The following is a 27,076-nucleotide window of genomic DNA, read 5'->3' on the forward strand; positions in this document are numbered from 1 at the left end:
GCATTAACATTTCTATGCTTTTATAACCTTTCTCTGTTTACGCTTATTCAATCAGAAAAATACCAAATCGTCCGACTTAAAGCCTAACCCTATGAATGTTGCCTCGGTAGCTTTAACCATTGGCGGAGGTCCACAGACGAGCACCAACTCATCACCTTCACGACTTGGTTTGGGCAACGCCATTTGCTCGGGGACCAGCGCTTGATTCACAAAACCTTCGACACCGTTCCAATCAGGGGGCGGATCTGTAAGTGCATTGACAATGCGACATCTTGAAGGATTGGATGCCTCAAGACTGTCGAGCTCCTCCTTGCATAGGATATCCTTCAAACTGCGGTTTCCATTGAACACAATGCAGGGCGTTGTGTCATTGGGGTCTTGCATTACGGCGCGAAGGACCTGGCGGATGGGGGTAATGCCAGAGCCTCCACAGACCATGATGAAGCGACGAACACGACGCTCTCTATCGTTGATGATGCAAAGACCGTTGCCGTGGTAGACAAATTTACCCACAGGTCCCTTGAAGTCAACCCAATGGCCAATAGGAAGTGAGTCCAACGCCTGTGTCATGGCGCCGCCCTTGCGCTCGGGAGTATCATAGTAAATCTTGATAAGAATATCCAACTGGCCGCAATCTGATCCATCTGAGTAAGGTGTGTACGAGCGGATAATGGCTTCTCGCGTGGCAGGATCGCGCAAACGCATCATGAGATGCTGGCCAGTGGGGAGACCAATCTTTTGACCTTCGTGGTTGAGCTTAAAGGAAAAGATCTTAGTGTCGGGTGAAATGGACGTCTTCTTGCAAAGAAGAGCTTTACTCCAGGTCTTGGATTGTAGGAATGTTTCTCGATTTGCATCGTCGCTCGTTGTAGCTGCGTCGCCGCTGAGAATGGCACGAGACTCCTTATCGAGGGTGCCGATATGATATGTTGGAAGCATCGCCTTGGCATTTTCGCTGTCTGAAGATAACATATTAGTAAAAATACAATGGAGTTTTGGACTTGGTGTATGGAAACTCACGAATAGCCATAAATTCTTCAGTTGCATCTTGACCTGCCGCACCAAAAATAGATGCCGCGCCACCAGGATGACCTGAAAGATAAGGAGTACCGTCATATACTTCGCCATGGATGACGAACCAAGGCTCATCTTCGCCTTCATGAGCCTTTAGCTCTTCAATGGTGATCTTTCGGTTAACATGGGGATTTGTCAAGCAGATCTGTTTCTCAGGTTCCTTGACGACAACTTCTTTCACTTCACCAGGAGCCTTCTCGCCCCAGTAACCGTTGGTGAGGTTTCCGCCATCTTCCTTGACACGCTCCATCCAACCTTTGATCTTGAGAGTAGGGTGTGTAGGGTGCTCAAAGCGGAGCGCATTGCCTTCTTTGTGAATCACAATGCGGAACCAGGGGTTGTTCATCATCCCTAGAACGCTCCAATACATATCTCTCGGCTGAATGTTCATAGACTCATCCATGGCACGCATCATTATATCATCTGCGTCTTTTAATTCGCCCAAGGGAATTTCGAGGTCCCAGAGGCACCAGCAGAATGATGTTTCGCGCCACCACATATCGACCCGACCACCATAGAGGGTATCGCCTTCAGGTGCGTTGCGATAATCATCTTCATGGTATCGGATATGTGCAAGTCTCCATGTCTTGCCCTTATCAAGTGTAATTTCGACTCTGGTGATGCGTCTTCCACCACCACCATAGGCATATCCTCGTACCTTGTAACTTTCTGAAGCATTCGTGACAGAGACAGTCTCTTGATGAGCAGGGTAGCATATAGCGCTATTGGTGCTGAGGTCGTAGATGGCGTACTTCTCGTCCTTCCAGACTTCAGGCAGGTCTGCGCTCTCTTCAGGCGAAACCATCGTCGGTAGTACACGATTATCATAGATGTGGTACCAGTTGTCGCTAGGCTCTTGGGTGACAGTGATCTTCTTAAGCCACTTAACACTCCGGCCACCGATCTGACCAGGGATAACAAGACGGACGGGTTTGCCATGATCGGGATGCAACGTCTTTCCATTCATCCTGTGCGCAACCATGACACCTCTGTTGGGATCCATGCACCAGTTGAGTTTGATTGATGTTCCATAGTAGCCATTTGGTAGCTTGTCTGCTCCCTCAAAGCAAACATATCGAGCTCCACGCTTGGGCTTTGCTGCAGCAAGTAGGTCGCCTATAAAAACACCAGTCCAAAGAGCAGTCGACAACCCTGCAGCACCCCAAGAGAAGCCTTTTGTTTTTCGGACGATGTTTTGCTCTTTTCGACGGTTTCCAGCACATACAAATGTCACCGGGTAGGTCAACTGCTGGTAGTCGTTTATAAGGTCTCTTACGGTCATCTTTATCGGGGTTTCGACAAGGCCATCAATTTCGAACTCCCAATCAAGAATCTCGTCGTCTTCACATCTGGGAACGTGGCCATGGTTCCGTACATAGTGGAGGTTTTCGCTAGTCAGGAAGCCTTCGTCGTACAAGTCGCTCAGGGGTGCCTCGACATTGAAAGGATGGACTCCGGTGAGACGGATCAGACGAGGGTCTCTTTCAACAAAACTGTCTGGGGTCTTAAGATCTTCCTTTAGGACAGACTTTGGTGAAGATCTGGGAGGAAGAGGATAGGGCTTGATTTGATCAAGGCAAGGCTGATCAACCGATGTGATGTTTTGTAGATCGTGGAAGCTACCTATCCTAGATGGCTTTGCTGTACTTGGCGGTGATGGGGGAAGGCTATGAGCCTGCTGTGAGATGATAGTTGTAGTAGTTGTTGAAGTCTCCATGGTTAATGAAGGTCTGCACTTGGTGTGAATGACTTGGAATGAAATATCACTAAGAGGATTGATAACATTATTTCAGTAAGAATCTAGATGTCCAGTAAGCGGCGAGAGTCCCGTATATGAACTCTTATCGTGAGTGATCGACGCGGTGTGGCTGCCGTTCACCTATCCCTTGACTCCCGAGAGTCTCCATTGGATCTGCTGAGGTTTCGTTCATGATATCGTGTTTCTCTGGTTCCAAGCGAGGAGATGCAAATTACAACAGAGTGGATGCGTTTGTTCTGGTCTGATCCGCGGAGGTTGAAGGTTTATCGTTATCAGGAGACGGAGGCAAAGGGCGAATCACGTTTGTTGCTTTGTGATTGTCGCCGGAGATGTATCAACCACAGAACCCTGGGCCCACCTCAGAACTGACCTGATAAGGGGATAAAGATAGCAAGACCCGACTTCAATGCCTCGTGCCTCGTTTGAACAGGGTTATCGACCGGAGATTCTTGCACAATTGCCATATATTTTGATGAAATCTAGTCATAGTCGTACTGTTCGTTGTGCAGACAACATGACAAGCTGAACCATGCGATTGTTGGCTACCTATAACATCATATCAGAATTTGACATTCTTGGCAAGCGATTGTTTTATTTTAATAGCCATATGCTTGAGTTACGTCAGCCTGGTACATGGGTAGGCAGGTTTAATTTTTGAGGCATAAAGAATATGAATATGAATATGAATATGAATAATAGGTAGCACTTATACATTCATAGATTCTTTGATGTGGTTTGGATACGTAGGTATTCAGTTTCCTTACAAGGACCCTATAGGGTAAAATGACGTCCAGTCTATTAGTAGACAATCCTTTATAACATGCTAACATGTACTAACTGAACTGATATAGAGCCATGAAGAAGTGATTGTTTTCGAAATAGTAACACAAAGCCATGCATTTGCTGTTACTCGCTGTCGTTTACCTGCATAACTGGGAGGAACTATGGATAGAGGTATTTTTAGTTTTCTTTTTCTTCTTTTTTCGACGACCTAGGTAGGTTTGTTAGTGTTCTGCAAAAACTTAACGGCTACACACTGGTATTTCCTTTGCAACAAGTTCCTCTGTTGAAATATACCTATACTCTATATTACAAGTCATCGCCTGATGGAGCTCACGCACTCAGACAGGGCCAACACAAACTAAGGCGGCAAGTGCAAAAACCCCACTCAACACCCATCGGGCAACCTCCACTTCTAATAAGGTGCAGCAAGGCAGGGCAGGTGTGACTCTGTATGGTTGTCGGTACCTTAACGTCCCGTCAGTTCCATTCAGCGTCAAACCTCAAAATCAGGTAACGGCAAAACTCGACCTAGACGACAACCCGGCTCTGCTCACTCGCATTCCCCCCGTCCTGGCTTGACGGAATTACCCATGTCGGCTCTTTTGCCTTTTATACAGCATCGATTTCTAGGGAAGCACATCCCTTAGCAGGCTGCCTGCGCTGAACGCAGCGCCGCCTCCACCCGCCTCATATCCCAGATCTATTCTAGAACTTAACCCAAGTCGCGAATCGCCTCCAATCACGTCGTGTTCCGTCATGGATCGCGCAAGGAAGCGTATGGCCTCTCTAATATCGTTCTTCTGTTCTCAGTATAGGCGCTTACTATCTCCACAGGCGAATTGCGCACACTGAATGAAAAGGCATGGGATGGCGAATCTGGTATGAATCACCTATGCCTACCCCACCACTTCCCCCCGCCCTCGTCAGTTAACAGAAACTATCACAGATGTATTCCTCGTTGGAAAGACCCTCGATTCGTCCCTTAAGAAGAATACCGCTTTCATCAAACGATTACGAACTGCTGTCACTGCTGCGACCCTCAGCACCTTCCTCCAGGAAATCCGAACTCTGAGCCTGCACAAATACCTTTCCGAGATTATATCTGCCTGCTATGAAGGCCTTTGTAGACTCAAGTCGCCCGGTGAAATCGAGGCCGGCGTTGAGATCGTCAGTGCGCTTCACCAGCGATTCGGGCCAAGCGAGTTTACGGAATATCTAGCGTGGCTGCTTGGTAAGGGTATGGCAACTCCTGATAAGGGTATCCTCAAATCCCTGGCACCCGAGGTTCGTGAGAAGGAGGAGAAGGAGCGTATCACTAGACAGCGCGCATTACTTCGAGTGGTAACTGAGCTGTGGCTTGTGGGAGTTATCAGGACGCTTGACGATGTCAGCAAGCCTGACGACGCGACCAAGGGAGCTGCCGGCAAGAGCACCGAATTGAAAACTCGGACCAACAAGGGTGCAGGTGCGGAACCTTTCCCTCTCGAAGTGTTGAAGGATCTACTCGGATACGACCGCGAACACGCAAATCTCCCGCTTCTCGTCATCTTTGTCAAGTCATTCAGCTGGGATATCCTTGGAGTGAAGCCAACAGGAGCCGACGGTCGAAAGACAGTGGAGGAAGATGGCACTACAGAAGGACACGAAGTTGAGCGAGGCGACGAAAGTGAGAACGGAATGTCCTCCGACGAAGACCAGCCCTTTGCTGAACCTGAAATGCGGGAGCGATTTAAGAATATCCTGAAAAAGTATTTCGACGATGTCAAAGGGCACATTATCCGGGACCAGAAGTCGATACAGTCGCAAGCTCGGCGCAATGCTGAAGCTTATGTGAAATCTGGTGAGGTTTTCGAGGACCGTCAGGCAAATTATGAGAAACAGGTAAAGGCCCAGGAACGCCTTGTCTCCAACGCCCAAGTGGTCGCAGATGCTATTGGGGTTGAAATGCCTGATCTGAAGGATTCGGATGATTCACTCGCTGCTTCCAACGGATCTATCGGTCTTGTCAAGACAGGCGACTACCTGCGTTCCATGGGAGATGGCGCAGGGATTTGGGAGGACGATGACGAGCGCCGCTTCTACGAAAACCTAGTTGACCTTAAAGGCAAAGTGCCGGCTATTCTACTCGAAGATGGAAAAAAGAAGAAGACAGATACCGACGAGCAAGTGGGCAAGAAGTTGGATCCGGCCGAAATGCCCGAAGCTACAAAGACTGTTGAGGTTACCGACGATCAGTCTACATCCATCGCAAATCGAACCATTGGCGCGCAAGTCGACGCTCTGCTTGCCCGTTTACCCGAGTTGACAAACAAGGACATTGTCGATCAAACGGCCATCGATTTCTGTTTCCTCAACTCGAAGGCTTCGCGCAACCGCCTCGTCAAGGCCTTGACAGAGGTCCCAAAAGGCCGAAGCGATTTGCTGCCATCTTGGTCACGACTCGTTGCTACCTTGGGACGATATATGCCAGACGTTCCGAAAGGCCTTGTTGATTACCTGGATGCTGAGTTCCGAAGCTTGCAAAGACGGAAAGAGAAGGACTTTCTGGGCCAGGTCCGCCTGAGTAACATTCGCTATCTTGCCGAATTAACAAAATTTGGCATTGTTCCTGAGCATGTTGTCTTTCATTGTTTGAAGGTCAGTCTTGACGATTTTTCACGCATGAACATCGAAATTCTTTGCAACCTGATCGAGAATTGCGGTCGTTACCTGCTTCGGAATCCGGAAACAGCCCCGCGTATGATGAGTTTCCTTGAAACTCTTCAGCGCAAGAAGTCTGTTCAGCATATTGGACAACCAGAGCGCATGCTTATCGATAATGCCGTCTATTACGTTGATCCGCCAGAACGCTCGGCTATCGAGCAAAAGGAACGCACTCCCATGGAACTATTCGTTCGCAAATTGATCTATGTTGATATGACGAAGAGAAATTATAGCAAGATCTTGAAGCAGATTCGAAGACTTCACTGGGAGGAAACAGAGGTATGGATTAACATTCATGTTTTGTGACATTTGGCTTATAATCCTCTAGGTGGTTGCCATCTTGGAAAAGGTGTTTTCCAAGCCTGGAAAGGTCAAGTATGGAAGTGTTCACCTTCTTGGAATCCTACTTAGCGCGCTCTATCGTTATCACCCTGCCTTTGTAGTGAAGGTTATCGACAACGTGATTGAATCCATGACGTTTGGCCTTGAGCAGAACGACTACAGATTCTATCAGCGACGCGTTGCTGAAGTGAAGTATCTTGGCGAGCTTTACAACTATCGTATGCTTGAACATCCTGTCATCTTTGATACTATGTACAAGATCATGACGTTTGGATATGGTAAGCAGCTTAAACGCTGGTATCACGACTCTCAATTAACTTCCTCTAGGTGGACCACCTGTGCCTGGCAAATATAGCCCACTAGATCCCCCTGACGACTTCTTCCGAATTCGCCTTGTTTCTACGATGCTGGAGACATGCGGCATGTTCTTTAACCGCGGGGCCGCGGGTAAGAAGCTAGATTACTTTCTCTCCTTCTTCCAGGTATGTCTATGCCGCTCTCCTCACCAGGCATCCGAGACTAAAATTTCAAAGTACTACATCTTCACTAAGGCGTCCCTGCCGATGGACATCGAGTTCCTGGTTCATGATACATTTGCCCTTACGCGCCCGCAGTGGAAGATTGCTTCTGGATTGGATGAGGCAGTCAAAGCCTTCCAACTTGCTGTTGCCCAGGATCAGAAGTCGGCAGGTGTTGATAAGGGAGTCGATGTGGACGATGCAACCAGTGACGCCTTATCTGACGACGACAATGACGAAGATGGTGATGACAACGATGATAGTGCTTCGGAGGAGGAAGAGGCAGAGGTGAGTCTATCTTACGCCGATTGCCTGGCAATTACTGACACAGTTGACACAGGATATGGAGGAGGACTCGGACAGCGATAGTGCCTTTGACGAAGAGGCTATTGTCGTGACCCGACAAGAAGAGGAGGTTGACCCTGAAGACGAAGCTGACTTTGAGCGTGAATATGCCAAAATGATGGCTGAAAGTCTTGAATCACGCAAATTCGAGCGTAAACAGCTATTTGACGTGCCGCTTCCAGTTCGCTCCAAGACCCGGGAGGCGACTTCGACAGAGGGAGGTGAAGGAGAGTCCCCTCCCGGCCACACCATGGCGTTCTCTCTATTGACCAAAAGGGGCAACCGCCAACAGGTATGTATTTTGTACTTCGTATGGTGCCTAATGCTGACTTGTACTCAGACACGAACTGTTGAGCTGCCTTCTGATTCGACATTTGCCGTTGCCATGAAAAACCAGCAACAGGCTGAGCGGGAGGAACAGCAACGCATCAAGAACTTGGTTCTTAACTACGATCTCCAGCAGAGTGAAGATCAAGATGGTGGTACAGACCCTCACCTTCCACAGCTTTATCGAAACACCAATATTCACATACAAACTCAGGCAACGAACGACCGGCGACGTATTATCACAACCGTTTAGACAAGTCGAACAAAGACCGAGGACAGAGGTCTCGCAAACTCCAACTTAGTGATGTGGATTGGTAAACATGCAAAAAACGGGTAAGGCTTCTAACTAGGTAATCCAGCCTCGGCTGAACCAGTCAGTGGATGGGAACAAAATTCACCAAGCCCCTTTACGATGACGCCCCGAAGAGACACCTTCGGTTCCTGCCTGGTCATATTCGCGAGCACGGCAATAGTGCGTCGGCCTGCGCCACATGCCAAGGGGCCACATGCCCCCTGTGGCAGCACGATAGATCATCTAAATCTGCCGCGTCTGACTAGTCGTTAGCTCCGTCTCTATCGTCGTCGAGAGATAACTATCATAATTCTTGTTCGAACGCAGGGGCTATGCCAGTTGCTTCATAACTGGAGATCTCGCACGTTAGACAACACCTTCCTACCCGGCGCTGGTTAAGAAGACTAGCTGTCCGCAAGGACAAATAGCCGACGCGATTGCTGATATTGTCAAACCTTGTCGCACATTGTACGGGTTCTGAACAGCTCACCGGAAGCATATAAACCACATAAGATTGCCGGACATCCAGTTTACTTTAGCTTGAGACTGAATTACTAAAGTTCGCATTGAAAACGATAGAATGACCGTCCCTTGTCCCTTGTCCCTGCTGTCCATAAATTGTAATGTGATTCGTGTTTTTGGTTTCCTTCGTGTACCCGTATCAAGAGTGCTCCTAACAGATTCCAACACAGAGCAGCATATGCCCCGATTCTACACAACTGGATATCTAATGATTGAAATACCCAATGAAGGACATCATATGTGAAGACTTGACAGACTCTCTCGATACCCTATTATCACGACTCCCGTGGCTAACTGAATAGGGGGCGCTTTCCCAAAGGCCTGCGTAGGTGGGGAGGCAGCCAGTATGGCCTTTGATATTGAGGAATTACTGCTCCGTTTGCTGACTGGAGGCCTATGATCACGCTAATAGTCTCGTTGGCCCCGGGAAACTATTGTTTTAAGTGTTATTGCCGTCTTGCAGGTAAAATTGCTGTTTGCTTCGCTGTTTGAGCAGTCCACTGTAAAAAGCGACATCATTGTGTAACCGTGATTCACTTGCAAGACTGGGCAAGTAATTTCTGCCGTCTGGGGAGAAGGTAAACAGCAAAATGCATCTTCTTCTCTATTGCATCTCGACCCTGGGCACTTTCTTTCTGAACCTGCGAAGACTTGACTAGAGGAAGATGCACCAACCTTGAGTTGAGAGTACCTTCCTTCTAAAATTCTCATTCAACTTAGTTGTGTCACTTTCCTAGCCTCCACCGTCCCGTCATTTACTTCTTCTAGGACTCGTCATATTTCACGGGCGCCTGCTGAACATCCCCGTCAAGGTACCGCCTCAGGAGATAACTCCTTTCTTGGGAGTGTTTACCTTGACTTTTGGGTTCTATGTTCTCTCTCATGTAAAGTACATGCTTTCCATTCTCCCTTTAAGAGCCTGTATCCTGGACGATAGTTAGGTGGTTACAGTGTTCATATCCACCGAAGAGTGTCATTTCGCAACCATGGGCGTGCTGGACGACTGGCCTCTGGAGAATGTGAGTCGTTATAGGTACGAACAGCTTTTTGAATACACAATTACTCATTTGTTTGGACAGATTATCTACACTAGTATAATGAGTGCAGTTATCCTGATGGCGTGCCTCGAGTGGTTCTTGTGGCTCGCAGCTTTTCTGTATTGCCTTATCAAGGTCTTTCGAAAGTCGGAACACTGGTCCATCAATGTTCTATGCATCATTGTTGGTGTTGCCTTTGTTCTCCTGCGGTAAGCTCTGCTCCTTTGTTTTATGTGACACCAGCTAATCTTTACCGATCAAAGAGTGATATTTCTTCCGATTATGGTGGTCACATTGCCCCTTCCCGATCCTATTGCAAAGCTCTGGCCAGACGAGATGGTATCATTCCTACAGTGGTTCGCCTTTTGGGCTTTTGCCATTCTGTTGACAGTGCCATGGCTGTTTTGTATCTATCAAGTCGTAACAAATCAGCTTGGGCGAACAAAACGAATAAAACAGGTTCTCGACGACGTCACTGCCCCCAAGGTTGTTATTGTCATGCCTTGTTATCGAGAAGAGCCCGAAGTCCTCATAAAAGCTATCAACTCGGTTGTCGACTGCGATTATCCACCATCATGCATTCATGTTTTTCTGTCATTCGACGGAGAAGAAGAAGACGATTTATATCTCAACACGATTAGTCAATTGGGCGTATTGTTGAAAACGGAATCGCATCCCAGAAGTATCGATGTTAAGTACCGATCCGCACGGGTGACTATCTCACGTTTCCCACACGGAGGAAAGAGACACTGCCAGAAGGTAACCTTCAAGCTAATTGACAGGGTATACGAGGAATACCTCAAGAGAAACGACAATCTATTCATCCTCTTCATCGACTCTGACTGTATACTGGACAAAGTGTGTTTGCAAAACTTTGTCTACGATATGGAGCTCAGCCCCGGCAACACTGGAGAGATGCTAGCTATGACAGGAGTCATTACCTCGACGACAAAGAAACATAGCATTATCACTCTACTGCAGGATATGGAGTACATCCACGGACAGTTGTTTGAGCGGACAGTCGAGTCTGGTTGTGGCTCTGTCACTTGTTTGCCAGGGGCTTTGACTATGCTGCGCTTCTCGGCTTTCCGAAGAATGGCCAAATACTACTTTGTGGACAAGGCGGAGCAGTGTGAGGACTTGTTTGACTTTGCCAAGTGTCACCTTGGAGAAGACCGCTGGCTGACACATCTTTTCATGATCGGTGCCAAGAAACGGCACCAGATCCAGATGTGCACTTCGGCATTCTGCAAGACAGAGGCTGTACAGACCACTCGGTCCCTGATTAAGCAGCGGCGCCGATGGTTCCTCGGCTTCATAACGAACGAAGTTTGTATGCTGACTGATTGGCGCTTATGGAAACGATATCCTATACTTATTCTGGTTCGGTTTATGCAGAACACTATACGGACAACGGCTCTACTATTTTTCATCATGGTCTTGGCCCTTATGACCACGGTTAAGAAGGTGGACGATCTCCCTGTGGGGTTCATCGCTATATCTCTTGGGCTCAACTGGATGCTGATGCTGTATTTTGGGGCTAAGCTGAGGCGATTCAAGATCTGGCTGTACCCGCTCATGTTCATTCTTAACCCGTTTTACAACTGGTATTACATGGTGTACGGGATTTTCACTGCAGGACAACGAACATGGGGTGGACCGCGAGCCGACGCTGCGGCAGCGGACAGCCATACAACGGCGAGAGAAGCGGCAGAACAAGCCGAGAAACAAGGGGACGAGCTGAACGTGATCCCTGAGACTTTCAAAGCGGCACATGATGCGCGCAGGGCTGCATCGAATCGTGAATCGACTGCAACAAGCGAGCTTGGCCGCACTAGAAGCGTTATACGCCCGCCTGGAAAAATCGATGGAAAGTTCTCGGCACGTCAAAAGACTGCATCGGGAACGTACGCTCACCCAGACGAGATGGATACAAGTGCTGACGATATTGAGAAGGGAAGGAGAGCAACTAGAGGTTTCTTCGCAGATCGAGATTCGTTGGATAGTATCCCATCGGTTCGAAATATTAACCTGGGAGTAAGTACACCACGGAGAATGAAGCTTCTCATGAATGACGAAGATCTTCGAAAGTATCAACTTGGGCAAAAAATTCATAACCGAAATTCTGGAGTCAACGATGCAGATGGTATTTACCGCCAGCCAATTCGGAATCTTTCAGGTTTTCCTCATGGAAATTCAGCAAGCACGAATGACATCCCTTTGCATGGATTGGGAGTCAATGATGCTGCCGCACAAGGTAGTCGGAGCGAGGATATCCAACGATTTTCAGAAGGGAGAGGCATCAGCACAAGAACAGACAATGAACGACCGAGACACCAAGGTAGTTTGTCATTTTCCAGTCGTATGGCGAAAAAGAAATCGAAGACGAGTCGTTAAGATGAGGCAAGCTACACAGGGCTGGTGGTGGTTGGGAAAGTATGCTATGTTAATTATTCTTCAAGAATGAGCAATCGAGGAATTCTGAGTATTAAGGAGCTTAATAGATAGTACAATAATAGACAGAAACTGGTCGCTTTGTGGTATTTGTTTACCTTGTGTCGGTGGCTCAAACTCGCAAGTTTTGTATGTACTCTTACCTTGATAATGAAGCTATCTCGAACAACAAGCAAGCAGCCCGTGCTTGTCGATCCCACATCATCATGTCCACAGTGACAAAAGTCTACCCCGCAATTCTGGAGCCGCATGGGCCATGACAACACACAGGGCTCGTCAGTTGGGAGATGAAGATGAAGGAACAAGCTGACCAGGGTCCAGTCCAGTTAGGTTGCAGTTGCTACCAGACAACTTTGGTGCTGCTATATCAAAATTACATCCGTATCGAAATTACCTCAAGACAGGCATCATATCTATTTTATGATGCTTGGGTAGTATACTATATAAACTCAATAGGTAGACCGGTGAGAAAACGTGAGCTTTGTCGGTGAGCCTATCGGCCACCTGGAAGAGACTTTCAAGGCAATAATTCGGCGGAGTTGAAAATGCATGATATTAGTTTTCGACATCTTGGCACGGTTTGTTTGGCTGTGTCATGATCATGCAAATTCAAAGGCTGGGTTGCTCTTAGTCATGCCCGGAGGATCGGGCCCGGTTTAGAAACAGTTTGGTCAATAAAATTTGGAGAGAAAGAATGACCGTGACTGTGTTGTAGTTAATATCGCCAAGTGAATTGCGATAGATGTATGTACTATTCCATGTGGCAAGGTTCTTTATCACTATCAATATCAAAAGACGCAACGCAACATGTTGCCCCTCCATCAAGGTCTTACTCACCCTTTTCAAGGTGACGGAACAGCGGGGGAGGGGCAATAATCTTTCTCTCCTAATCTGATGCAATTAGTATCTTCCATGTCTCGTTCAACCTTGACACGTTCAAAAGTCAAGGGTATCGACGTTTCGAGATTGGTGCCTTGCGTTTTGGTTGTCATGTATGTACCACACAGTTAGTGGGGAGAATCCCTGAAATCCACTGTAAGGCAATTGATTGCGTACAGGAATACTAAGCCACTATTGATTAAGGTACCCAGTACCTTGACTCAAAAGGTACATGCTTTTTGGTGACAGAATCGCACAGAAATCTATCGTCGTTTCTAGCGTCGACCAAAGTCCATCGTTGATTGTTTAACGTGACCACAACATCCCTGGTGCGTGTTGTGTGGTGTTTCCACTAGAAGGAATTATCATGAATATATAAATCACCATCTCAACGTTGAATCCTTTGTTTCTTGTTAGAGAAAAGAATATCGTATCTTCTAGAAGAAGCCTCATTAAGAAAAAAAACACGAATCGAATCTTGACAGAAACAAAAAAGGAAAAGAAAAGTAACGTCTACTTTACTTACATCATCGCTCCACGCTGTTGTTTGGTGTGTAGTGCATAGACCCGCAGGTACTGAGGACTCAACCCACTGAAAAGAAAGGTGCCATTTGAAAATTTCAGTTCTGTACTTTCAGTAGGCAAGCGGCATCCCCCATTCGCTGCCCCTCCACCATAAAAAAAAATTGACCTAGCGGACCAAGGACGGACCATAAACAACCAACCGCCGCCCGACCAAGTCGACCTTACCTTACTCTCCCCCTCCATACACTACCTCTATTCTCACGATCCTCTCTCCCCCATCTTCCGCTTTTTTTGCGATCCCTTTCATTTCCCTCTTCTGAGCTTTCCTGCGCATCGCTCAACTATATTCCCCCCCTCCTCTTTTTACCTTAATATCGTGTTTCGGGGCAAACCCCACCAGCCGCAATCATGAGTGTCGTTGGTAAGTTTCCCTTCCTTCTCAACTAGTCACACACGACGTTATAAAGACAATAAACCTAACTTGCCGCTTACAGGAATCGATTTCGGAACCCTCAAGACCGTCATTGCCATTGCCCGAAACCGTGGCGTCGATGTTGTGCGTATACCCTCGTTGTCTTTCCCGCTATCTAATCTATCTCGACCGACCGCTTTACCCCTCCATACTCCCTCGTCGCTCTTGCTCATATATCGACATCGAGATAGATGGATAGCATTAGTAGTGCTTTTGACTGACTCTTTTTGTCTTGATATAGGTCACCAATGAAGTCTCAAACCGAGCAACTCCGTATGTCATCTCCTACTTGCTTCAACTTGTCGCTTGTCGCGCAAATTCAAGCAACCCCACCATGATTCTTGAATATTTCATACTGACTGATTCATAGTTCCCTGGTAGGATTCGGACCCAAGTCTCGCTACCTCGGTGAGGCCGCCAAGACCCAGGAGATCTCCAACCTCAAGAACACCGTCAGCTCCCTCAAGCGACTCGCTGGCCGATCATTCAACGACCCCGATATTCAGGTTGAGCAGCAATATGTTACCGCTCCTCTGGTCGATGTCAACGGCCAGGTCGGTGCCGAGGTCAACTACCTGGGCAAGAAGGAGAACTTCACAGCTACCCAGTTGGTTGGCATGTACCTGAGCAAGATTAAGCAGACCGCCGGCGCCGAGCTGAAGCTGCCTGTCCAAGATGTCTGCATGAGTGTGCCCCCTTGGTTCACTGATGTCCAGCGCCGTGCCCTTATCGATGCTGCCGAGATCGCCGGTCTCCGCGTCCTGCGCCTCATCAACGACGGTACTGCTGCCGCTCTTGGCTGGGGTATCACAAAGCTCGACTTGCCCGCTCCCGAGGAGCAGGCTCGCCGAGTCTGCTTTATCGACATTGGACACAGCAGCTACACTGTTTCCATTGTCGAGTTCAAGAAGGGTGAGCTCGCCGTCAAGGCCACTACCTGGGACAAGGACTTCGGTGGCCGAGACTTCGACCGCGCTCTTGTCGACCACCTTGCCAAGGAGTTCAAGGGCAAATACAAGGTTGACATCATGACCCACGGCCGTGCTCTCGCCCGTACCATCGCTGCCGCCGAGAAGACCAAGAAGATCCTGTCTGCCAACCAGCAGGCCCCCGTCAACATTGAGTCTCTCATGAACGATATTGATGCTTCCGCCATGATCACCCGCCAGGAGTTCGAGGCCATGATTGAGCCCCTCCTTCAGCGAACCCACCTTCCCCTTGAGGAGGCTCTGTCTCAGGCCAAGCTCACCAAGGACGATATCGACATCATCGAAGTCGTTGGTGGTGGTTCTCGTGTTCCCGCTCTTAAGGAGCGCATCCAGTCCTTCTTCGGCAAGACTCTTTCTTTCACCCTCAACGCCGATGAGGCCCTTGCCCGTGGTTCCGCTTTCAGCTGTGCCATTCTTTCTCCTGTTTTCCGTGTCCGAGACTTCGCTGTTCAGGACATCATCAGCTACCCCATTGAGTTTGGCTGGGAGAAGGCCCCCGATATTCCTGATGAGGACACCAGCTTGACTGTCTTCAACAAGGGCAACGTTATGCCCTCCACCAAGATTCTTACTTTCTACCGAAAACAGCCCTTCGATCTCGAGGCTCGATACACCCAGCCCGAGCTGCTCCCCGGCAAGACTAACCCTTGGATCGGCCGCTTCTCCGTCAAGAACGTCAAGGCAGATGGTAAGGACGACTTCATGATCTGCAAGCTTAAGGCCCGTGTCAACATTCACGGTGTTCTCAACGTCGAGACTGGCTACTATGTCGAGGAGGAGGAAGTCGAGGAGGAGGTCAACGAGGACCCCGATGTGAGTTTTACTGCGCCACCTATGGCTTCAAGTTCCCCCCTTGTCATTTCAGAAGACTCGGCATCTACTTCATCGGTTGCAACTGCTGGAGATGATAGTCTTACCTATCCCGCCAAGCGTCAACGCGTCGATGACGGTGGCCGTTCTTCGTCCTGTTCTGCTACTGCCGTCAATGAAGATTTAGAAACTTCAATTTATGAAACCCGATCGCTAACGTACAACTCCTTAAAGGCCATGGAAACTGATAAGGATGCCCCCAAGAAGACCCGCAAGGTCAAGAAGCAGGTCCGAAAGGGTGACCTGCCCATCTCCACTGGCAGTGCTTCATTGGACGACTCCACCAAGGCCAGCCTTCTTGAGAAGGAGTCTGCCATGGTGATGGAAGACAAGCTTGTCGCCGACACCGAGGAGAAGAAGAACGAGCTCGAGGCCTACATCTACGACCTCCGTGCCAAGCTTGACGAGCAGTACTCTGAGTTTGCTAGCGAGGAGGAGAAGGAGACTATTAAGGCTAAACTCGAGGCTACTGAGGTATGTTGATATTGCACCATAACGAGACGATTTATGCTTACTTTAATTACAGGATTGGTTGTATGAAGAGGGCGAGGATACCACTAAGGGTGTGTACGTTGCTAAGATCGACGAGATCCGTGCCATGGCTGGCCCAATTGTCCAGCGTCACTTTGAGAAAGTCGAGGCCGAGCGACAAGCCGTTCTGGAGAAAGCCGAGGCCGAACGGGTTGCGAAGAAGGCTGAGGAGGATGCTCGCAAGGCTCAGGAAGCCGAGAAGGCTACCCCCGACCAGGAGATGAAAGATGCCGACGCTCAGGAGACTGAAGGCACAGCCGACCCCCAGTAAATTATGAGAAAAGGGGAGCAATGCATGATATGAGATGAATGACGCCTAAAAAAGATTACGTGCGGATGTTGAAAAAGAAATGCCACCAGGATCGGACGGGGAAGAGATAGAATATGCGATATGGTTGCAACGACTATGTTTTATTTGGAGAAGGGAGGATCATCATAACGGATATGTTACCCGAACGTTAGACCACTTTTTACACCTTTAGTAGTTAGTATCCATACACTCGAGTTTGGTTTAAGTTTTGATCATTTATCATTCGTTGCACATGAGTGAGGGATACATGATATCTAACAATATTCAGTCATGAGCAAAATCCTTCAAAAAAGAAACATGACCTGTAGATGATCAAGTCGTTGTAGATTCTTCACCTAATATATTACATGGAACAGCACTTTTAATAATTTCAACTTTGATTTGGATATAAAGCTCCCTTCTATATGGTCACATCGGCTGAAGGAATTCTTTTTTCCTTCGACCTCGTGAGCCCTCAGCCCTTTTTTTTTTGTCGTCCTGGAAATGCGAACCACTACCATACACCGTTATCTTCAAACAAGATGGATGCAATTTCTTTTCCGATCTCTTCGCCTTAGAATGCAATATAGGACTCGTACTGTTCTCCCCGCGCAGGGAGCTGGCTCTCCCTGCCTCCACGTTGTTTGACTGTGTGATATAGCTTTGAGTACTGGGAAATACCGAGCTCCCGGCGCCGACGATGGCGAGAAAGTTCACAAACTACCAGGCTCTTAACTTTTTGGTAGATCTGGTCGCTTATTAGATGTCGAACAAGGGCTTGAGCTTGATGATTAGCTGCCACTCCTCGTTGGTTACTTCCTTTCGGTAGTACTCCTTGAGAGTATCGATACTGGCTCTTGAGATCAAACTGTACAGAGTCTCCTCTTCTTCGAGGTGACGACCGTACATGGGCTGGTTGCCACCCATCTCGATCTTGATAGCGACTGAAGGTTCCTTTCGCTTACACACAGGGATCTGCTTGTGCTCTCTCTCGATAGAAGTACTGCAAAAGTTAGTTCTCGGCCACACAAAATAATGATGATAAAACTTACACTCTGCCCAGCTTGACAACTTCCTTAACACCAGTTGTGGGATTGTTCCTGACGGCAGCTACAGGGCAGTTGATTCGGAGCTGACCCTCAGTAACATCCACACCAATGACGATGGGATCGTTCTTGTTGAAAACCTTAACAGGTTTGAGGACACAAGGGAAGACAGCTAGCAACTTGGATTCCTCTTTCTTCTTCTCGATCTGCGCTTCCATGTGCTTGGTGAAGGAATCGAACAGATGGTAAATGATATCGGCAGTGAAGATCTTGATGCCCTGATCATCGGCGTACTGCTGAGCTTCCTTGTCTACTTTGACATCGAAACATAGCATAGTAGCATAGTCTGGCGCCTTCTCCAACATGACACCACACTGCATGACATCGCGCTTGTAGACGGGTCCGATACCGACGTTGGCAACGGGAATCTTGCAGTCCTTGAGGAAATCAAGCAGAGCCTCGAGCGAACCCAGAGTCGAGGCCTGGACACTGACACCGCGACCAGACTTCTCAACGCGGTTGAAGAGAACAGCAAGATCAGCCTCGACCTCATCCTCGATATCATCTTCGTCATCGTCGGGACCAACAACCATCAGACGAGAACCAGCAATGGCACCCTCGAGGCCAGGGGCACTGATCTTGACACCCAGCGCGGCCTTGACCTCCTTGTTGTGGACATATGCTGACTTGAGACGAAGCTCCTTCATGGGTGCTGGTGTGAGAAGTGCCCTAATATTTGTCTTGATGGCTCCTTCTGTACCACATAGCACGATACGATCACCTTCTCGCAGGATACCGTTGGAGAGAACGACATCGATGGTCATACCGAAACCTTCAATGGCCTTGACTTCAAGGACGGTAGCTTGAACCTCAGAAAGGTACATGAGAGAACCGACCATGCGCTCTTGAGTAAGCTGGACAATAAGCTTCAACATGTCGGGAACACCCTCGCCAGTGTGAGCCGAAGTGGGCACAAGCGAGACGTACTTGGACATGGACTTGTTCTGGTAGAAGAGCTCAGAGTTGAAACCTTGCTCAGCGAACGCAATCTTTGTCTTCTCGAGACGAGTCTCAAACTCGTTACGGACAGCCTTGCTCTGGAGGGCCAAACTGTCTTGGAAACCGTTGTTGGCAACCTGCTTCCAGCCGTAGAGACGATCGATCTTGTTGAGGGCAACAATGAAAGGAGTCTTGCGGTCTCTTAACATGCGCATAGACTCAAGGGTCTGAGGCTCGAGACCGTGCATGATATCGACGACCAGAATGGCAATGTTACAAAGCGAAGAACCACGAGATCGGAGGTTGGAGAAAGACTCGTGACCAGGGGTATCGATGATAAGAAGGCCGGGAACCTTGAGCTCGAACTTGCCGTCCTGGTTGACGACAGCTGTCTTCTGTTTAATGGCTTCAGAGGGGAAGTACGTGGCACCAATCTGCTGAGTAATACCACCAGCTTCGCCCTCCTGGACGTTGGTCTGTCGAATCTTGTCAAGGAGCTTGGTCTTTCCGGTATCGACGTGACCCAGAATACAGCAAATTGGTGATCGCAGGTTGTCCTTAGATCGGGCAGCCAGAGCAGCTTGGTGAGCCTTCTCACGGCGCTCGGCAGCCTCACGCTTTCGCTGTGCCTCGGCGGCCTTTGCGGCTGTGACAGCTTCGTCCTCAGAAGATTCATCCTCGGAGTCGTCCTCGGCAGAGTCTTCTTGTGTCTTTCCATTCTCCTTCTCCTTTCCGGCCTCCTCTTCGTCAGAGTCAGCATCCCAGCTGTCCTTAACATCATCGTCGGAGGCAGCCGCGGCTTCCCAGTCGTCCTCAATGTCACTTTCGTCAGCCTTCTTCTCAGCGGCAGCCTTGGCTTCGGCCTCGGCCTTCTCGCGGGCGGCCTTCTCCTCAGCTTCTTTCACAGCCTTCTCGGCCTCCTTTCGTGCTCGCTCAGCAGCTTCTGCAAGAGCCTTCTCCTCGTCAATCTGTCAAGTGTTAGCCTGTGCTTATACTGACATCTTTGCAGCATCTGAGCATACCTTTTGTTGACCACGGCCCTTCTTTCTTCTTGCGTCTGCGGGCTTACTCTTCTTCTCACCACCGTCGGCAGGGCCAACTTGAATACCAGCAGCCAACATCTGTTGAAGCTTGAGTTCATTTCGAGCCTTCTCTTCCTTTTGAGCCTTGGTAAGGTATTTACCATCCTTCTTGAGCTGCTCAATGCGCTCCTTATCCTTCTGCTTCTTCAAGGCTCTGGCCTCCTCGCGCTTCTTTTCTTCCTCGGCAGCAAGGCGATCATCCTCCTCAGCCTGAGCCTTGGCCTCGGCGTCAGCCTTCTCGGCCTCTTCTCGTTGACGCTTGAGATCCTCCTGTTGCTTCTGAAGCTTGGCAAGATGGGCGGGGAGCTTCTTCTTTTTTCCTCCAGCAGCTTCGGGCTCAGGGGCAGCCTCGACAGGAGCAGCCTCCTCCTTCTCCTCGGCAACGGCGGGCTTGGCGGGCTCGTTCTTGGGAGCAGCACCACCCTTCTTCTTGGCAGCGGCCTAGTAGAGAATTGTCAGTAACTTACACATATATATGCAAGTGATTTATGCCAGAAAGTATCGGCAGTCAAACATACCTGCTCCTTCTTTCGCTGCTTCTCACGCTCCTTCTTGAGTTTTTCCTTCTCGGCCTTGGTCAGGATACGGCCACCTTCGGCATCATCATCGGCGGCGGCAGCGGGCTCAGCCTTCTTAGCAGGCTGCTTGTTCTGCTTGCCACCCTTGCCCTTCTTCTCTGGCAAAGCAAACTCATCGTCGATGTTTGCCTCGGCAGGGGCTTGGGCGGGAGGTTCTTCGACAGCAGGCTCCTCGGGGGCGGGCTCGGGTTCGGTAATGCCCTTCTTCTTGCGCTTCTCTTTGTTCTTGCGCAGGGTGGCCATCAGTCCACCAGCGCCGCCCTCATCGTCGTCGCCGTTGGCGTCACCATCGGCACCATCGGCAGCGGCAGCGGGCGGGGCAATAGTCTCGCCCAGCTCGGCCTCCCAGTCGTCCTGCTGGTTCTTCTTGTTTCCCTTCTTCTTGGGCGGCATCTCGGCGTTTGGCTTGTCAGTTGACTGGAACTCGAGATACGGTCGTCGGAGTAGGCGAGCGAGCCAGATGTATTTATGGAAATTTTTGGGGTGGAGGCGAAGTACCAGAACCCAAAAACTAAAATACAAAAAAGTTGTCAAACGAACACGGCAACCAAATGCTCGTTCTTGGTCACTCACACAAGCAGAAGAGCGCCTGGATGGTCAGGTTGGTTTGAGGGTGGGAGTGAGTGGGTTTAGGCCTACTGCAGTGGCTGCAACAGGTTTAAGGCGGGGCAATTTAGCACTCGAGAATCATACAATGCCAGACAGGGCTTCTTGCGTGGCGAATCTAACTTTGTTGGGTTTTTTTTTGTTATATATAAATATAATGCAGAGATACACTTATTCTTGTATGCTAATTATCTTGTTAATGATCATTTCAGCCCATCATTAACTTCTTCTTTATTCAAGTACATGCCAAACTCTAAACGACATTTTAACTCTTCGGCTTCTCTCTCATGTAGTGCGGGGCAATGAGGAGAAAAACCCAGGAATCATGATTATTTTGTGAATTTGCTATATTATGTAAGCCAATGATGTGAGTCAAAACCTACCGACGTAGTAGGTAGGCAACCTTGATGTTAGGCAGTCAGGTAAATCCAATACACATGCCAGGTCAACTAACACTTCATATTTCGGTCATGAAGATTGTATGACATGACTCTTAGCTACAGAGCGAGGGAAATGCACATGCCTGTGTTATAGACTCAACATTTTTGCATCAAAGTCGCCGAGGATTGTACTTTATTAATATCCTATCTATACTCATCATGTTCTCAACAACTTTTAACCCCCTAGTCTCATTGTAAATCCCTTGTTATTCATCAAATTGGCGGAGCCAAAACATAATCAAGTATCTTGTAGCCCAGCTCAATATACTTCTCCTGTCCGTCAACACCATTGTCCCGAAAACCTTCCGTGTGAATACCATCTTCGATTCCGTCCAAGTATTCGCAAAGCAAATCGATGCCATCGCCAATGGACACAAGGCTTTCCAATGCGTTCAAATCGAAACAACGTTTGAGCAGGTCGCCGTCAATATGCATCATGTCTGGATAAGACTGAGGCTCCAATTCTAAATCCAGATCGAGTTCCATGTCGTCGTCTATTGAAGACTGGTTGCCGCGAGCAAAGGGGCACACGTCCGGGTGGTGATATGCCAGGTTTTGTATGAGTCGAAGGAAACGCCAAAGATCCATGCCTATCAGGGAGAAATGTTGAAGTGATCCATCAAGTGAAACTCCTAAAACTTCGGCCTGGTCAGTCGTGCTGAACAGGGTATCGTATCGCCGCTGGCGGTCAACTGCCAACCAAAAGGGACGGGTTTGCCCCTTGCGGAATCTCCTGATTGATGTGGGCAATACACCCTCGAAAACAACTTCAAACTCTTTATTGCGTTGGCCCCAAGGGATCCAAACTCCAGCAAGACCAGCTTGTGGAGTGGATATCACACTCACGGGCCACTTGCCCGGTTGTTCTTCAGAATCCCCCATCTCCATCACATGCCCTGTGTACCGTGTTATACGGTCGCTGTGTATGATGGACGCCTGAGTCTCCTCTGATCCCACTTCAAGGTCAATGACTTGTAAAGAGTGCTGTGCAGTTAATGCGCAGACTTTATGACCTTCAACACGAAGTGACGTAGCTGGAGAATCCAACTTGATCTGTTTCATCGGTTTGAGTCTCTTCTCGGAGAGGTCGAGAACTTCCCAATGGAGAACCTTGCCAACACAGAACAAAAGGCCCACAGCATCTCCAACAACCGTGTAAATTGGCTCTGTAAAGCCTTTCTTCTTATATCTGGTCCAGTATTGCAATTGCCTTGTCGGCCCATTGGCACCCTCGACTTTCTCCGCCTTTACAGAAACTATCATCAACCGACCGTGCTGGGTGGTCACAATGATGAATGGGAATGTCATTCCATCCTTCACATAGAACCACTCGTATAAGCCAAATATCCTGTCTCCTGGATGTCCAAGGCCAGAGATGTAATCAGATGGTTGCCTGTCCTTGTTGGTCGCTACTGAGATGGTTTCCCCCGTGTCAGGGTCAATGAAAGAAAGTGTTGGCCGATTGTCTTTTAAATGCGCAACCACCAAGGCCTTCCATTGTTTAGAGTAGATAAGACGCATTGGTGTCCCGTCGAGCGGAATACTGCGAGGAACTGGGCCAACATGAGGCCATATATCCACAAGAAGAATCTGTGACCCAGCTAGTAACATCAAAGACATGTGGCGGTTGTAGCCAGAGAGACTATTCTCGAGACAAAAGGCCGAGTGAATGGGCGGTGATGGCATTGATTGCTCATTAGAGTCGGTAGCCCAGATTCGGCTTTTGGTCAGAAATTTGGATGTCTTTGTCGAAAAGTCAGTAACAATCGATAGATTGTTGTCGCAGCAAACCAAAGCAGCATGACTTCCATTGAACCGGCCAGACGTCGCAAATACGTTGGCAGGTGACAGACCGAGCTGTTCAATTACGAACGAACTGTGCTCTAGGTCGCCTTCAAGCTTGACTGTCACAATGTGTCCAGTCCTCGTGCCAAGCACTAGAATTGTCTTTTCGGCGGTATCAGCGATTGCGTCAACACTTGTGTATGCCTCTGTCTGGAAGAGAAGGTCTTGGTCGGCAGCATCTTCTAAATTGTCAGTTCACCCATTTTATCTAGCCTGTCTAAGCACCACACTCACCAAGATTCGGGCAGGGGGTCTTGCTGCTCATTTCTTGACCATCAAGTGAATATATCGTCAAGTAAGGCATGCCGTCTTTGGCAGAACCTGCCACAATGTAGGTCTCGGGTGATTTCTTGAAGAGGCCCAAGCACGTTATCTCGCCCTTGGCATCAAATGAGGTTGAGTGCAATAGATTCATTTCGTCAACTCGCAAGACGTCTAGCCGCGATCCGTGGGCGTCATGCGAAGAGAGTACTATCATATCTTCAAGGCAAGATGCATGGTCCGCTACTATCGAGGTCTTCCCACAAACCTCATCGTGACTGTGTCGTGAACTAAGGTCCTGTTAGCCATCCGTAAAGGCCGGAATACAATTCTCCTACCTCTGAAAGGGTGCAATAAAGCTTGTGGACGTTTCAGTGATTTGTATAATCGTTCCTTGGCTATTCTGGATCGCTGAGATTGTTCGCGATGAGGTATCAAATGGGCAAGCATCTGAGGACAAAGCGCTGGCGTTGCTTAGATCAGCCGGAAAATGAAGCACGTCTGAAGAATGTGGCAACGACAGGACAGCATAAAAACCTTTCTCGCCTTGAACTTCCATAGGAAACATCCATGACTGGCGAACAGGTTGGTCATAATCGAATTCCAGTCCAATCCTTGCCTGAATACCCCATCTCAGTTCTGTCAAACTTGACCGAGGTCCACGGCCAGAAGTGCAGAAGATGCGATCTGGTTTCTGTTTCAGGTTTGTAGGATTTTTGCGCTTGGTTGAAATCTCTTTATGTGTGCTATCTCTCGCCCATGAGAGATTTGTGTCTGTGGTGGCAAGGTCTACAACGGGTGACCAATTCGGTATAACACTAACTTGCAGAGGGTCGGCACGGGCTTCGATCTATAGCACCTAGACGTTATTCAAGTCCATTTCACGAGCAGAGAGACAAATACCTTCCAAATACCCCCTGGGCCCGACTCGCCACCAATCACAAGCATATCCGAGAAGACATCATAGGCGGTGGTGAACGCAGTCGTAATATTGGTGTTGATCGTTCCGACGTTGAGCACAGAGGGAACTAGAGCCGCTGCATCAATCTCGATCTGAACAATAATGCCATCTTCACGGGCTAAGTAAATAGTGTCAATTTTGACCCACCATGTTTTAAGCCTGAACGGTCTCGCCCAGGCTGTCCAGAGGGGTTCAGAGGCTCCATGATGCAAGTTGGTTTGTCCAGGAGGATTAGTCGCGATGGTGTCAAAGATTGTTTGTCCAGTGAATGCATTCTTGACAATACCAATGCAATGTTCCGAGACCGCAAAGAAAGCAGTATTGAGTTGGAGGGGGATGATCATAAGAGGCATCCGGTGTTCTCTTGGGAGAAGAGTTCCCTTCTCTGACTGGAAGACAGTGCTTAGTTCATCGCCGAGCTCCCAGTCATAGACGACCATGCGGGATATATGAGTCAGCTTGTTGACTTCGCGTCGAATGATAATGAGAAGAAGGATGATATGGTAGTCATCCTCGGGTCGTGGGTATAAGAATTCCATCTTGTGTATGACGCCTTGCGTTGCCCGAACTCTAATTCCCTTGACAGGTTTGAATGAGCCATGATGGCGGAATTGTGAATCCATAGTGGTAAGTGACTCCAACTCGTAGATAATAAACGCCCCTTGGGCAGACCCAGCGGCCATGTACCGGGACGAGGGGTCAATAGCAAGATGGTATCCCAGAAATTGTAGATTTCTAGGACTCTCGTACTTTGTTGTCACAAACTCGAGCGTTCCATCTGCACGTTGTTGAATGAATAGGAAAACAGCATCGCCAGTCTCGAGCATCAGCACCAGGAGTTGCGGCGGTAATACATGGTGCGCGTCAGCTTGATACACTATATCATCGTCTTGCATAGCAACATCAGGATCTTCGGTCTTGGTCGGATTGCCACGTACGCCATCTGGACGTGCTCCAAGGACGACTGCATTGCGAATTCGTGTGCCAAAATCGGCTTTTCTGATAACCTCGTGGACTTGCCCATCCCCACGGAGTTCACTAATTTGAACGAAGCGATCCTGGATCAATCAGTAACAACTCTCATTGTAGGTTTAGGCTATGGCAAACACTGCCAAAGTGATATTGAGGGCTCGGCCACAATCCCAGTCCAGGTAGCATGAAAAGTAACATCAACAGATACAAGACAAGCTTTGTTCTACCAATGAATAGATCTTTGGATAAAGGAATAGCTTGACATGTGCGCGCCAGATATAGTTCGTACGGAAAGGAAAATGACTTACCCCGATAAACGCAAGATCGTTGTTGGAGCGTGACCGCAACCACACTGGGAGAACCCAGTGAACAACGGGACTCTCTATAATAGTCCTCGAAAGAATGCCACAGGCAGGTTTTTCGGTATGATGATCAGATGCGGTTTTGGGCACAGAAGAGGAGGCCTTTAAAGCATCTTGGAAGCTGACTGTTTGCGTCACCCACTCGCCATCTCTAAGAACACTGCTCTGGAAAGCCATGCTGAACTCCTCATGGCATCAAACAATGGCCAAAGCGGAGCTCGGAGTGATTCCTGGAATCAGGAGAAATATGCCGAAATGCCAGTGGTGAAGGTTTTGAACATGGGAAGTGGTTTTCAGGACGAACAAGTGACAACTTCCGCACGGGGCATTGCAAGTGTTGGGTGCGTCGTCCGTGCAAGTCCCCCTCCTGTACAGCACTGCTGTGGTCTGGTGTGTTTGGGGTAGTCCGATGGATGGGTGTCTGCGCCAGTCCAACACCAGCCAAGTCTGGCGCCGCTAGAATATCGCCTAGTAACGGTCTGTCGATCAGGTAAAGGTTGAAGCACAAATCGTGGACAGCCAATATTGATTTGGTCGATTGAACGGCAAGGTAGGGGCTTGCGGTAATGCCAGGAGATATATATCCTGGAGCAAGTGGTCGATTTTGAAGTGAGGTATAGTAAAGACTCCAGTACACGGGAGGAGAGTTGATTATTGATCAGGGCAAACTGATATTAGACAAAAGCCCCATTCGTATTGAGATTGGCTCTAGGGGGTAGATGGAGAGCAAATATGTCTCGGAGGATAAAAAATCAGAGCAAGCCACAGATAAGTGAGCCCGATGGTTCTGAAATCGGCCAAGATTTGATCTGACCTGATCTGACCTGTGCTGTTTAAAAACAACTCGAGAGGCGTGGGTGAGGCTCCGAAGCTGAAGAGAGGCGAGTGGAGGCCCACCTTTTTTGTGCGTTTTCCATGCCGGGTAGGAGGCGTTGGATACACCTACCTGCTACGGAAGCTAGCCTACTCGCCTGGCAGTAGTCTAGTTTGTACCTAATGAGTTCGGGTCAGGTCCAGCCCGTCGAGTCCATCTGAATTGTGATCGATCCTCAAGCCCGGGGCGGATAGATTTTAGCGCCCCGTCAGACCCTGACCCACATTTTTAGGCGTACAGTAACTGTGTGATCAGTTCTCGGTCTGTCGTCAAGCCGGGATAATTGCACTTTAGCTGTCCATAGATGCTGAATACTGGAATTGATCCTTGTCCTGTTCT

General features: G+C 48.7%; 6 protein-coding genes across 6 annotated transcripts; 3 read left to right on the plus strand and 3 right to left on the minus strand.

Annotated features, from left to right (window-relative positions):
* Window positions 1-51: 51 nt before the first annotated feature.
* On the minus strand, window positions 52-2,791 carry FSST1_004809 (uncharacterized protein; the record flags this gene model as incomplete). Its single annotated transcript, XM_083231020.1, has 2 exons — window positions 52-959; window positions 1,021-2,791. 2 exons carry the CDS (start codon window positions 2,789-2,791, stop codon window positions 52-54), a joined length of 2,679 nt encoding a protein of 892 aa, XP_083088239.1.
* Window positions 2,792-4,372: 1,581 nt separating this feature from the next.
* Window positions 4,373-8,104, plus strand: FSST1_004810 (armadillo-type protein; the record flags this gene model as incomplete). The annotated part of the gene is made up of 8 exons (XM_083231021.1): window positions 4,373-4,391; window positions 4,451-4,495; window positions 4,563-6,598; window positions 6,648-6,939; window positions 6,989-7,143; window positions 7,195-7,467; window positions 7,520-7,816; window positions 7,865-8,104. The coding sequence occupies 8 exons, from the start codon at window positions 4,373-4,375 to the stop codon at window positions 8,102-8,104; spliced, it is 3,357 nt and encodes a 1,118-aa protein (XP_083088240.1).
* Window positions 8,105-9,651: 1,547 nt separating this feature from the next.
* FSST1_004811 (chitin synthase D) lies at window positions 9,652-12,099 on the plus strand (the record flags this gene model as incomplete). The annotated part of the gene is made up of 3 exons (XM_083231024.1): window positions 9,652-9,684; window positions 9,745-9,911; window positions 9,966-12,099. 3 exons carry the CDS (start codon window positions 9,652-9,654, stop codon window positions 12,097-12,099), a joined length of 2,334 nt encoding a protein of 777 aa, XP_083088241.1.
* Window positions 12,100-13,968: 1,869 nt separating this feature from the next.
* Window positions 13,969-16,693, plus strand: FSST1_004812 (heat shock protein 70 family; the record flags this gene model as incomplete). The annotated part of the gene is made up of 5 exons (XM_083231025.1): window positions 13,969-13,981; window positions 14,055-14,116; window positions 14,274-14,305; window positions 14,403-16,365; window positions 16,418-16,693. The coding sequence occupies 5 exons, from the start codon at window positions 13,969-13,971 to the stop codon at window positions 16,691-16,693; spliced, it is 2,346 nt and encodes a 781-aa protein (XP_083088242.1).
* A 777-nt stretch (window positions 16,694-17,470) lies between these two features.
* On the minus strand, window positions 17,471-20,809 carry FSST1_004813 (translation initiation factor eIF5B; the record flags this gene model as incomplete). Its single annotated transcript, XM_083231026.1, has 4 exons — window positions 17,471-17,714; window positions 17,764-19,724; window positions 19,779-20,279; window positions 20,357-20,809. The coding sequence occupies 4 exons, from the start codon at window positions 20,807-20,809 to the stop codon at window positions 17,471-17,473; spliced, it is 3,159 nt and encodes a 1,052-aa protein (XP_083088243.1).
* Window positions 20,810-21,675: 866 nt separating this feature from the next.
* On the minus strand, window positions 21,676-26,040 carry FSST1_004814 (mono-functional DNA-alkylating methyl methanesulfonate N-term-domain-containing protein; the record flags this gene model as incomplete). The annotated part of the gene is made up of 5 exons (XM_083231027.1): window positions 21,676-23,486; window positions 23,542-23,858; window positions 23,907-24,418; window positions 24,472-25,587; window positions 25,810-26,040. 5 exons carry the CDS (start codon window positions 26,038-26,040, stop codon window positions 21,676-21,678), a joined length of 3,987 nt encoding a protein of 1,328 aa, XP_083088244.1.
* Window positions 26,041-27,076: the final 1,036 nt, after the last annotated feature.

Source organism: Fusarium sambucinum, chromosome I (genome assembly GCF_050947815.1).
Source record: "Fusarium sambucinum isolate potato_lamoka chromosome I, whole genome shotgun sequence".
Classification (NCBI taxonomy): Eukaryota; Fungi; Ascomycota; class Sordariomycetes; order Hypocreales; family Nectriaceae; genus Fusarium; species Fusarium sambucinum.